This window comes from Adiantum capillus-veneris, chromosome 17, assembly GCF_014529385.1.
Source record: "Adiantum capillus-veneris isolate H3 chromosome 17, ASM1452938v2, whole genome shotgun sequence".
NCBI lineage: Eukaryota > Viridiplantae > Streptophyta > Polypodiopsida > Polypodiales > Pteridaceae > Adiantum > Adiantum capillus-veneris.
The window spans coordinates 23,450,550-23,463,676 of NC_140947.1; the positions used below are offsets into that span (position 1 = coordinate 23,450,550).

A 13,127-nucleotide genomic window follows, 5' to 3' on the forward strand; every position below is an offset into this window, starting at 1 on the left:
ATGACAAGTGCAACTAGAGAATTTTTTTGTCAAATGACCAATAGCAAAAATTTATGGCTGTCAAATGACAAGTCCTTATTTATGAGTCACCTGTCATTTTTTTCAGTATATGTATTATGTATATGAAGGATACATAATAGTAGATATAGATAATACAATATATATGTGCTATGACTCATGAGTCAATGGTCATGACTCTGGTCCGTTTTCCAACTTCAAAGAGACATTGAGCATGGAAACTTGCAAGTGGCCATTGGCCAGGGCCCAAATTTGATGTGGCTCAAAATCTTAAGGCCGAAGTCCGGACACTCCAAAGGCTAAGCCTTGCAACTTGAAAGTTGCGTGTAAAACCTGCGTAGCATCGAAATTTTGAATGTCCTTGTCGCTTTGAAGACCTGCGAGTTGCAGGCTGCAGCAACCGAACGGAGAGCACCTCAGCACGGCCACCACTGGCGCGCAAAGGGATTCAAGGAAGCAGGTTGCGTTGCTGGCTGCATTGGTGCACGGGCCACGGCTACACTGTTTGTGACAGGGCTGCGTGCTGACTCTGAGTAGAGCTGGACGAACAGGCTTATTTCCACATTGCGGCTACAGTCAGCAAGATGGTATGCAAGAGCCTTGAGTCTTGGTTCTTGTGGCATTGATTTCATTTTGTCTACTATTTGAAATGCTACAGAGTTGAACCTGGGTCCTGCTATTACGAGTTGATTTGCTGAACCTAGGAGAGGATATTTGCAATCTTTAGAGCTTAAGAGCAATCTTGAAAACGCTCTTCATCAACCCATCACATACCCAAGTTGTAAGTGCTCGAACGAAGGAAGCTTTTGCTCAATGTTTTTTAATCATTATTCGTTATGCAATGTTCAAGGCTTTTGCTTGCACTATGCTTTTGAATCAGAAACAGTATGTAACTTGTAGTTTGCTATGTATGGTTAATTTTGCAGATTAGGTGAGTTATTCGTATCGCTAGAGTTAGAGGAATTGGAATGGAGCCTAGCAAGAGAGTAGGATCATCTTCTCTTTCTTCTGCAAAGAAGAAGAGAAAGTCTCAACCTAAGCTAGATGCGTTTTTGATCAAACCTACAAGTAGTGTCCAAGGTGGCAATGCATTGACAAATGTGGAAAATGCATCAAATGTATCAAATGTAGATCCATATATGTGGACAATATGAGTGGTAGCGCAAAGGAAGGTCTTGGTAGTAAGGCAAATGGTGTTGTAGCTATGTCCGAGGGTGTTAAGATAACTAAGAGAAGGTGGCGGCAACAATGGAATCTTCTCCATCCTTGGGCTTACTTATGTAAGAACATGTTGAACGAGGAGATTATTAAATGCACTTTTTGTGAGGAATGTAAGAAGATCAATGTGTATACTTGCGAAGGTTCTACTGCATTTATGATCTCAGCATTGCATGACCATTCTCTCACCAAGGATCATACTGATTCTGTGTGTTTATTAAATGCCAAGAAACGTATGAAGGATACGGGTAGAGGTCCTCTTGATGATGGTATGGACTCAATGGTTCATTTGGAGCAAATACGTATTGTGACATGTATGAAGTTGGTTTCTTTTTGTGCATGTGAGGATATTCCATTGGATAAATATCCCAGTCATTGCAAATTTCTTCGTGAGATGCATATGCCGAATATGCCTGCTTCTGAAGAGTATGGCTCGTATGTGAATCCAGTGTCTGGCAGAGAGATGATGCTTTCCATAAAGGATCATGTGAAGAAGCAAATGCTGGCAGAGGTGTGTGCAAGTCCGTTTTACTCTGTGCTCATTGATGGAGTACAGATCGTACTATGGAAAAGCACTTGATTGTCTATGTGACATATGTGGGTAACAAAGGAAAGGGACGTGCTAGATGTTGCTATGTTGAATTGCTTCCCATGGAGAATGCAAATGCAAAGGGTGTTTATGATGCAATGATTCAATTTTTAAAAGACAATGAGTTAGATGTAAACAAGCTCATTGTGATTGCAACTGACAATGCATCGGTGGTGATTGGTCATAAGACAGGTCTCATTGCACATTTTCTAAAAGATATGCCTCGTATCATGGGTGTACACTACATTGCACACAGACACGCTTTGGCAGCAAAGGATGGGTTTGTGTCTCATCCTCATGTATACGCCTTTGTTGACAAAGTTGCAAATAAAGTGTATTCATGGTTGGGGAAGTCTGGGAAGAGACATGAAGAATTGTGGAAGATCATGAGTGAGTATGACATTCAGGATGTAAAAGCGTTACAGATTCACTCAGTGCGATGGCTTTCAAGAGGCAAAGTCATGGAAAGACTTGTCAAAATTATGCCTGATGTTCTTGCACAATGGAAACTTCGTGAAAAGAAGTGGTATGGGTATGCTACTATCTTTCAAGTACAATTTATGATTCATCTTTCTGCCGATGTGCTTGTAGAGCTTAACAAGCTTAATGTAGAGTTCCAAAGGCAAGAGATGGATGTGACCACTGTTGGTGCTTTGATTGATTTGACGTTTGAAAAGCTCACTAGAAGATATCTTACTAATGATGCTAATAACTTCGGTGTTGGATCAAGTTATTTGTCAACTTTTTTAGGAATGGCAAAAGAGGGCAAATTAGTTTATGTAGATGCAAGTGGGAAGTCTCATAGCCATGTATTGAAGTTTAAGCCCATTTCCAAAGATAAGAAGGGAAAAAAGGCAACGGAAACAGGTGAGTATGACGAAGAAGATGTTGAGAATGAAGATGGGGAGAACTTGGACTTGAATGCATCGCCCAAAGAAAGTGCAAAAGAGACTGGATCTTTTGAAGAATGTATTTCTATGGCAAAGTTATATGTGCAAAATATTTTGGATGCTCTTAATCGACGATTTGAGGATCTCCCAGTGTTTAATGCATTCAAAATATTTAGTCCATCATCCTATCCATCAAATGAGATTGATAGAGAGAAGAGAACACAAGAATGGTTGGAAAGATTACTTAATCGGCTTAATGTGGATAGTAGTATTGTTGACATCCGGAGATGTATGAGTGAGAGAGAAGATTTTGTTGGAATGCTATATCGAGTTGCGGGAAACAAGAGTATGCATGATGCATGGGAGGTTTGTAGTGCAAATAAGACTTGGTGGGACTTATTTCCTACACTAATGAGCTTATGGCAGGTAAGTCTAGTCATTCCAGCAAGCACTACTGCATGTGAATGTGGCTTCTCGCGTCAAAATTTCATAAAAAATGCTTCAAGATCTGCCTTAGGATTGGATACTTTGGATGCTTTGATGCTATTGTCTATTGATGCGCGTGGAAGCTCACTGATTGACTGGAATGATGTTTTTGAGATTTGGGTGAATGCAAAGAAGAGGAGAGCCTGCCATTAGCATAATTGAAAAATTGCATAGATTTTGGGATTTATTGCAATTCAATATTTCTTGTTTTGACACTATCATCTATGTACGAACTAGCCAATTTCGAACCTTTGCGTTTTTGGAAGTTTGAATGGTAATGCTACATTTTTGTATTGTGCACAACATTGCCTCAAACGGATAATGGATTTGAATAGGATCTTATCGTCAATACTTTTTTGTTTCTTGTCTTTCCTAAAATTTGTCTGTCAAATGACTAGAATGTTTTTGCTTAAAGCCTGTCACATGAAAGGCTTTGACAAGAAATTTCCCGTCAAAAAAAAGTTGGGGGGTACCTGTCAATTTTAGGCATTGGTGTCCAACAACGCGAACCACCAAAACCAGATAGTCAAACTTGCATTAGTGGCCAACTCTTTCTTTTTTGCCTACATAAGGTAGCATTCACACTGCATAGCATGGGAAACAAACCTCCACTACTCTTTTCCGAAGAAGGCGAAGGCCTTTCCCGAGTAGTGCTTCACAAGACCTGCTCAATTTTTTGCTCCAAAAGCAGCATCTGCCAGACTTTCTCTCCACATCTCTCCCTTTCATTTTTCGACCTTGGTGTGTTCCCCCCATGGGTAGCATAACCAGCCTGAAATACCCGCACAAGGAAAGAGTCTAGACTCAATCATGTAGCCTGAATGGGGTGTTTTGCAGCGCTAAATTTTATTGGTTCACCTAAGAGAAAGGTTGTTGGAGACGTGCAATTTGAACCAAGCCTAAAGTATGGAAGTTGAAACTCTTGTTGAGAGCAACTTTGGACCGTTGGATAGCCTCAGCTTTAAGCTAGTGGTGAGGGTTCAAATCCCGACTGGGGAAGCGCAGGCATCCCGAGATTAAGCCATGCTTGGCCGATAAAACCTAAACTCGAGACCCCGAATTTAGTTTTAACAGATTGATGGTCCAGATTGATCTTTCACTTGGGACCATTGATCCCATGGTTGGGACCTCGTGGCACTTAAAGGGGAGGCTCGCTTGGCCGGTAAAACCTAAACTCAAGATCTCGAGATTAGTTTTGAAAAATTCAAACTCGAGATCCCAAGTTTAGTTTTAGCAAATCGATGGTCCAGATTGATCTTTCACTTGGGACCATTGATCCCATGGTTGGGACCCCATGGCACTTAAAGGGGAGGGTTGGATAGGTTGTAGATTAGTGCCACTTGGTAAGTAAACAATAATAAACTCTTTTTCTTCATATTTTCTAAAATAGAAGAATGACTAAGCATTGTGTTTTGTATATGTAGGCAATTGTGAATAGTTGACATTTGTTATCTTAACTTTAAAGAGTGACATCGAATAGTGGGTCACACCCACTCTTTCTCATCCTCTTTTCCAAACCATTGTGCCTTTTCACCTTGTTTGACAGGTAGTGGGGTAATAAGAGCACCTTCCGCTACACCCCACGTCACTGTTTGACATGCCAAGCTTGGAAGGGATCAAGGGTTGAGGATAATTCAAATTTTGCACTCTTATGCAAGGAAAAAACTTGTGGACAAATGGGGCTCAAACTCACGACCATGAAGATACGAGAATGCTTTATCATTGCACAAGCATGCATGTTTCAAATTATTTTCATTATAACATAAGTCACAAAATTCACGCGTAGTTCGAAGTGTAGCTTCCATATAGTTCACAAAATTCACAAAATCAATCCATGGTGATTATAAACTCATGTGCCTCAACCTTTTGTATATGACTATTGTTCCCTTTTAATAAACCCATAGTTGCTTCCTATGGAAGGCCTCCAAAATTGTGTCTAAGGCCCCATGCACTCTTCACAACACGTGTAATTGTTGTAACCCATTAAGGGCCCATCATTTTGGACAAATGTGAGCATATAGAACACACAAGTAGCAAAGTACACAAGTGAGATTTGAATTGAAGTCAACTTTTACCTTGGCTCATCAAGGCAAGAGGCATTTGTTGATGCAATTGAACCGCCCCAATCCCCCCATAGGGATTAGGGAGGATAAAAGAGAACCATTCATGGTAATGACATGCTAATTACAAGCTTAATCACTTAATGGGATCGAGTAGAGTGTAGACACAAAGAGATAACTAAATCGATTGAAAGTGAGGATAAAGAAGCTTACTTTATAGAGCTAACCAAGCATCTCATCTGGCAACATAGATAGTTTTTCTTGGCTAGTTTTAGCTATCAAGAGCTAGCATAAGAGATAGGAAAATCCATGGTCCCCTCTCTTGACTGAGCCAAAATACAACCAATAACAAAGCTTGAAACGTCCATATGCACATGAAATACTTTGATTCAATCTAGACCCTTAAATATTGGTGTTGTGGTCTAAAGAACATGATTCCTACCACCTATGCATCCATTGGACTAAAAACAATCCATACCAAGACATAACCCAAAGCCCACAATTTTGAACATCAGTTGTTACATGAACACGAATGCTATAAATCCAATTGCTACATGTTTGGAGTTGTTATACGAAAACTCCAAAATGAGCAAGTACTCTTTCGAGTTAGATCTTTTTATATACATAAAAATGCAACATGTCCACTAGAATTTACTTGACCCTTTCAATTTGACCATCAGATTACATATGCTCTGTTATACTCATACTCAAATAATATCTAACTTTTTAAGGACTTCCCTCCAAAAATGAGGGTTGAACTTCTTATCTCTATTTGACATTATATCTACATGCAAGCCATATAACTAGTAGATATGTTCAATAAAGATTTTTGCCAACTCTAACATTTTAATCGTTTTGTTTCGTGAGAATAAACTTTACCATTTTGGTTAACATGCCCACTACCACCCACATTGAGTCATTTCATCATAAAACCAATAAATGATATCCATGGAAATGCTTTCCTATTTCCTTTGAAGAATCTCCAAAGAATAAAATAACCTCCAACCTTGAAATTCTCATAGGTATTGAAACACGTATTTCATTTCAAGATATAAGTTTGCACACCCTACAAACTAAACCAATAAAATTGTCTTTTAACTAATGCATAGGTCCTCTAAATCCCAAAATGAATAATAACTGACTATCAAGGTTCAAGGTTTTCTTTAAGAATGCAAGCATGAAAGTCACCAATAGTTAGTGCACACACTCTATTCTTATAGAGTAGATAATCATTGTCAACAAAGTAGTTAGCATACTTTTCCCCTTGATAATGTTTATCACTCCTCTTTGAAGCAAAAGTTGTCAAAAGTAACAAAAAATCTACATCATAACTCTCCAAACCCAAACTATATTTAAAAAATACATATCTTTCTTGGAATTGTTGTCAACAAAGCTACTAGTAGCAAGTTGATAATTCATTTGCACATGTATACCGAATTGTGGATTATGGATGACAAAAGGAGATCTCTTGACCAAGTAAGGATGGAAGTTCCAATTACAACTTCAAGAGACTCTTGTTCATTCAATATGCAAGACGTGCATATTCTAGTGCATGTATTGGAGCTGGCTTTGATAGGCAAGGGGGATATTTATATATTCAAACACTCTTCTTAGTAAATCATCTTTGTAGGAGGTGTAGACTTCTCCAAGCTCCATCTGCTCCTTCCTCGATGGTAGTGTTCCCCTACAAATTTATCTTGTTAATGCCAATTAGTCACAATCTTCTATGGACAATAGTCTTGATGTTCCATTGCAAATCTGTTGAAACCTTTGGATGACAAGTTTGCACCTAGTATCAACAATCAGTACAGAGATCTATTTCCAATTTTACCAATGGTTTGATTGTCTGACTAGATGTTATCTTTAGCGATTTTGGCATGGGCCTTGTCTATAATAGAGAACCTATCTGCTTGAAATACTCAAGCTACGAATGCACACCAATGGCTCCAAGTGACTTTCCTGGCTAGCTGTGGGTGATTTCAGTCTCTTGGCAACAAAAGAGAGAAGCCGTGTATTAGATTAGACCACTAGTGTTGGGGAAACTAAGATGCAAGCAGTTTTCCCGTGGTTCAACACGCCCCTTGAATAGACAATCATGTGTAGATTTAAAGCATTCCAAAAATCACATGCTTTGATTACGAAGAGGCCTCTGGCTTAGTCTGTTGAATGCAGTTTGACAGTCTTGTAGTTGACTTAACTCTTGGTTTCTATTTTTGAGACACTGACTTAGTTGCCGTGGTGATGAACTGACAAGCTGCTCAAGTTGCTAGTTAAATTGTGCACTTCCGCTCAACATAAAGTTAAGGATCAAGATGGGCAATGCAAGCACCAGCATACATACACACACCTAGTAAACTCTCAAGACCACCATTTCTGCAAATTACAGGTACAGTATATTTTCTTATCAACCAGGCAGGTGTGGATGATATAGCACATTCCATCAAATAAAGCTACCAAGACCGCCACTTTTGCAAATGATTATGGGATCACCTTAAGACCCAAGACTATTGAAAGTTTTGCCAATTCACACCAAGAGTACACATTCAATAAAGACAGCCAACAAATTCAAAAGATTGCACAATCCTGAGGACACCATGTCATTCTTTATAGACAAGTTAAAAACAAACAGTTCTTCAGAACCAGTTCGCTATTCTAATTGGCCTAAAACTCTTGAGAAGCACTGCCAACTTCACCCTTCCCTTTTCCTGACTTCTTGGGAAGAAGCACATTATGAATATTAGGCAATACACCACCATTTGCAATTGTGACAGCACCTAGCAATTTGCTCAACTCCTCATCATTTCGTACTGCTAGCTGGATGTGCCGAGGAACAATTCTGTTCTTTTTGTTGTCTCTTGCAGCATTCCCAGCCAATTCAAGGACCTGGCAGAATAAACCAGCAAATCATAAATAACACACAATTCACTTTAGGTTTTAAAAAAATCACAAATAGTCTAAAAGGCTAGCTTCTGAGGCGGTCTCAAATCCCATTGCAGAAGGAATATGCAGTTTGCAAACAAGTTGTGAAGCTTCTGCAATTACAAGGAAACGATGGCTAGTTCAGGGACCATGAATCCTACAGAATACATATTCCCCCTACCAGATGGCTAGGATCTTAGTAAGACATATAATCACTAAAGAAACCAGTTTTACCCTAGATAAACAAAGAAGACACGAAGGATGCAGGCAGGTAGATAATCCTTCCAACCATAAGCAGTTTTAAACACCAATTACCACAGATTTCATATATATGCGTTACCCTAATTATGCAACCCAGCCAGTTGTCAGCATAGGGAAGCCCCAAAATCGTGTTGAGAAGACAAACTGCAGGCTATATGTAGCTATGGAGGCTAGTCACGAAGCATACGTAGCTATGGCACGTGGGTATCTCCGACGATAGTAAAGACACAAAGAACAAAAGAGAGCAAAGAAACATAAACCGACCTCTGCAGCGAGATACTCAAGAACGGCAGCAAGATAGACAGGGGCACCAGCACCAACACGTTCTGCATATTTTCCAGCTTTCAAGAACCTGGCAATTCGACCCACAGGAAACTGGAGACCAGCCTTGTGCGATCGCGAGACAGCCTTGGCGGAGGCCTTGGCCTTGCCTCTCCCTCCCGAGCTCATCGTAGCAGATGCAGAAGATGACTTGCGAAGCCTGGTTTGAATGATCTGTTGAGGCTAGGGTTTACGGAGGCAGCGCACCAATGTTTCTGATTTGAATCGATGGCGGTTCTTCTCCCGCTTTATAATCTTTCTTACAGATCCCAACCCTTGGATCCCACTCCGTTCATGGAAACCGTTGGATTGCTTCCTCGCAATTGATTGGTATCTCTTGGATCGCCAGCTCTTCATTATCTTTGGCCCTCTAAAGCCCAAAGGTTTATTTTTTGACATTTTTATTTTTATTTTTGTGATATGATATCAGCCCAATGCTTGGGCATCATCGAGTTTTAGCCTACAGGAAACCCACACCTACATGTCAAAGAAGTTGAACCATAACGAGCACACTTAAAGCCCCTCTCCTTTTCGCTAGGCCAACTCCCCTTGACTATTGGTTGATGTCTTATAATTTTAGAAACAAAAGATAGAGGTGCAACTAAAATTTGAAAGATACCACTAGGTATCGAATCTGGGTCCTTACACACATCCACCTTAACTACTAGGTTACGACTTGTTGGCTACAAAAAAGAAATGTTGATGGACATCAATGCACAAAACAATGAGATAGTGTTATAGTCAATAGAGGTAGTGTTCCAACCATTGGGATGTGTAATGTGAATGAAAAAACGTAGGGTGAATCTTTTGATGACTCAAAAGGTGGCAACTTTTGCTTGAAGGACAATAGACTCCATAAATCAACATAGTGAAACATTTGACAAAGTTGAAACAAGATATTTCTATCATTTGAACATTGACAACAAGGGACTCATCTAAACCTCTAAATGAGTTGTAGCCCACATGCACACACACACACATACATCTTTGTTTATATGTTTTGGTGCGTTTAAACATCTACTTGTGTATATATGTATGTGTATGTGTGTGTGTGTGTGTGTGTGTGTGTGTGTGTGTGTGTGTGTGTTTTATATTGTGAAAGCATAGCATTGTTGAAATTAGGGTTGCAAAAAAACACACACAGCTTGGAGAAGACGAAGGAAGCTCAAGGCACACAACAGAGTGTATTACTTAGTGTGCAATGGAAAGATTCATAACCCTAGAATGATGGGCGTATATACAATGCACGGGGGGAAAAACCTCCTAGCGAGGGGAAAAATGCCCCGACGGTCCTAAGTGTGTTCACACACATCACTACCACATGTATATGGTAACAAACCCCCCCCTGGGAGTGATGCGGTGAACTAGAGCTGGCACATAGAGTAAAGGGAAGTGCCATGCCCTGAGGACATGATCAGTCCACAAAGGGGAGTAAGCCCAAAGCTTTGCAGAAAGCTTCGAACTTCTCATGAGACAATGCCTTTGTGAAAAGATTTGCAAGGTTGTCCTGTGTTGGCACATAAGCCAAGCTGACCTCTCCTGTTGAGAGCCTCTCCCTGACATAGTGGTAATTCACCTCAATGTGCTTTGTGCTAGCATGAAAAACTGGGTTCCTCGCAACTGTCAATGCACTCTGACTTTCAGTGTAGATAGTGTTGGCAGTGTCCTGTCCAACACCCAAATCAACCATGAGACGTCTGAGCCACACACACTCAATCGTAGCTGTGAAGACTGCCCTATACTCAGCCTTACAACTGGAAGTGGCCACAGTAGGTTGCTTCTTGCTCAACCTGATATACATGAACTGCCAAGCATGAAACAAAAACCACTTGTGGACACTCGCGTGTCAAAACAACCAGTCTAATCTGAGCCCGAAAAAGCATGTAAGTCTGGCAGCAATGATCCCCCCTTGGGATAAAACAAGCCAAGATATAAAGTGCCACTCAAGTAGCAAAAAATCCTCTTGAAAACCTGCCAATGCTTAGACCCTAGGCTATGCATAAATCTGTTGACCTGTCCGACTGCAAACTGAATATGCGGCCTCGTATTGCATTCATAAATGAGGCATCCAACAACAGTTTGGTAAAGAGTGACATCAGCAGGATCACCAACATCATGAAGACTCAATTTTAAACTTGTTTCCATGGGAGTGGCAATAGGTTTACAATCCTCGAGTCCAAACTTACATAGCAATGTCTCTATGTAACTTTTCTGACACAAGGCAATACCACCATCACACTGCTTAAAATATATACCCAAGTAATGATGCAACAGCCCCAAATCTTTCATCTTGAAAGTAGCTCTCTCATTTGGTCCAATGGTCAGCAAATCATCCACATAAAGAACCACAATGAGAAGTACATCACCCTTATGCTTTACATACAATGTGCTTTCTGTTGGACTATTACGGAAGCCTCGTTTGACCAAATGAGTGTCAGCTTTCTCATACCAAGCACGAGGAGATTGCTTCAACCCATACAAAGCTTTCTTACATCTGCACACTTTATCCTCTTGTCCTTTCTCGACAAAACCGCGAGGCTGCATTACAAAAACTTCCTCAAATATGTCACCATTCAAGAAAGCAGCAACAATGTCTGACTAATGTACATCCCAACCAAAATGAGTTGCCAATGCACATAGAAAATGCACAGTAGTCATACGACAAGTGGGAGCAAAAGTCTCTTCTATGCCTTTTTGTTGTGCATAACCTTTTGCAGCAAGTTGAGGCTTATAGCGATCAATCTCACCATCCGACTTGTGTTTCAACTTGTAACCCACTTCGTACCAATGGCCTTTTTTCCAGGAGGCATGTCATAAAATCTAATATCTAATATGTAACCAACCCAAATGATTCTCTCATATTAAACTGATCACTTCATGTGGGAGAATAAACGGGAACAAGGGTTAAGATATAGACATGTGCTTATAGATCTATCTCAACATGGGGCAAATGGTAAAGGGGCCCAAATGAGAGATGTTCTATCAAAGAGCAAGGCTAACCAACGGAGCATAAGACCTTAGGGTTAGCTTCATTGAAGACCTCCAATAATGTGTGTAAAAGTCCTTTGACCGTAGGTAAGCTAGGGCTGACCTTGAGGCGCGGGAACCCGACCCAGTTCGAGGTGCTTGTCCTGCTTGATGACTAAGGTGCTTGAGGTGCTTGAGATTCTTGAGGTGCTTAATTATTGAGATGCTTGAGGTGCTTGACATGCTTGAGATGCTAGGGTTGCACTTAAGGTGAGAACCTAGCCCAAGCTTAAAGTGCTTAACGGCCAAGCTTGTGGTGGGAACTGGGCCTATGTATGAGGGGCTTGAGGTGTCAAAAAGTCAAATATTCAATCCCTACAAGGAGGGGGCGAGACCTACATGAGGGGGGATGAGAGAGAACACCCACACAGTCACACAAGGCATGCATGGTACAAAGAAAGCAAAAGGGACACTTGTCAAGTTCCTCCTCATGTTGCCCTCATGGTGTGCCTGAAGCCTATTGGTTGGCCACCCAAGGGGTCCAATAATAATTTAGAAGATTTAATTAAATGATTTAGCATTTATCTAGCCCTCTCTCTCAAAGGGGAAAGGGGGCCACTTGTCTCAAGGCTACCCTTGTTGCTTGTAATGCCTCCTGCTTGTGATTGGCTAGGCCTAGAGGGGTCCAATGAGCTTCAAGCATGAGCTACAAGGGGGGGTCGACCCAAGCAAGCTAGGGGGTTGCTTAGGGGGTATACTCACCCACACACACTCACAAACACTCTCATTGCGTGCTATGCAAAGTGCAAGAGCTCCCTCTCCTTCTCCAAGCAAGTAGAGGTTGAGAGCCTACACCAACACTCTTGGATATGGAGTGCAAATCCAACCAAGAGCCATGCTTCAATGCTTAAGCTTGCCATCTCCTTCTTCTTCGTTACTATGCTATTATGTATGCTAGCAACAAGAGTTATGATAAGTGAGGAACTAATTCTTTCTCCTACGAAATGTTTCTTCTTCCTCTTCCCTACCCTCATTCCCTGCTAGCTCTCTCCACCTTCGAAGGTGTTTGAGGTCTTGGGACTGAGGCTTGGGATAGTTAAAGCTTTCTTCAAGTTTATGTTATGTTTGTGATGCATGAAGCTTTCCATCTTCATTGCATCACCTAGGTCACAAGGAACACAAAGATTGTATTGTAACAAGTCTCTCTTAATGAGAGAAATCATAATACAAATGCCTATTGGAGGGGGGACCAGCTCCACATAAATCCGGTCCTCAACTTTTGTCATGTTCTCTAAATTCTCTCTCTTGCAAAAGTATTGTTCATGCCAAGTTAACTAATTGCTATGATTATGTTGCTATATTCAATTATGTTCACCCGCTATGCTCACAAAGTCATTT

The 13,127-nt window shown here is 40.8% G+C and overlaps 1 protein-coding gene and 1 pseudogene across 1 annotated transcript; one reads left to right on the top strand and one right to left on the bottom strand.

Moving 5' to 3' along the window:
- The first annotated feature begins 986 nt into the window (after positions 1–986).
- Positions 987–3,354, top strand: LOC147436919 (uncharacterized; annotated as a pseudogene).
- Positions 3,355–7,834: 4,480 nt separating this feature from the next.
- LOC147436920 (histone H2AX) lies at positions 7,835–8,981 on the bottom strand. The gene is made up of 2 exons (XM_086486319.1): positions 8,706–8,981; positions 7,835–8,144 (listed from the first exon to the last, which is right to left on the bottom strand). The coding sequence occupies exons 1-2, from the start codon at positions 8,889–8,891 to the stop codon at positions 7,923–7,925; spliced, it is 408 nt and encodes a 135-aa protein (XP_086342445.1). The 5' UTR covers positions 8,892–8,981; the 3' UTR covers positions 7,835–7,922.
- Positions 8,982–13,127: the final 4,146 nt, after the last annotated feature.

What these genes read in the sequence shown, in the direction of transcription:
- LOC147436920 (XM_086486319.1), bottom strand. Translation starts at nt 8,891, where the DNA reads ATGAGCTCGGGAGGGAGAGGCAAGGCCAAGGCCTCCGCCAAGGCTGTC. An exon ending in TTGAGTATCTCGCTGCAGAG is followed by an intron (nt 8,145 to 8,705) that starts GTCGGTTTATGT and finishes TTATTCTGCCAG; the next exon opens with GTCCTTGAATTGGCTGGGAA.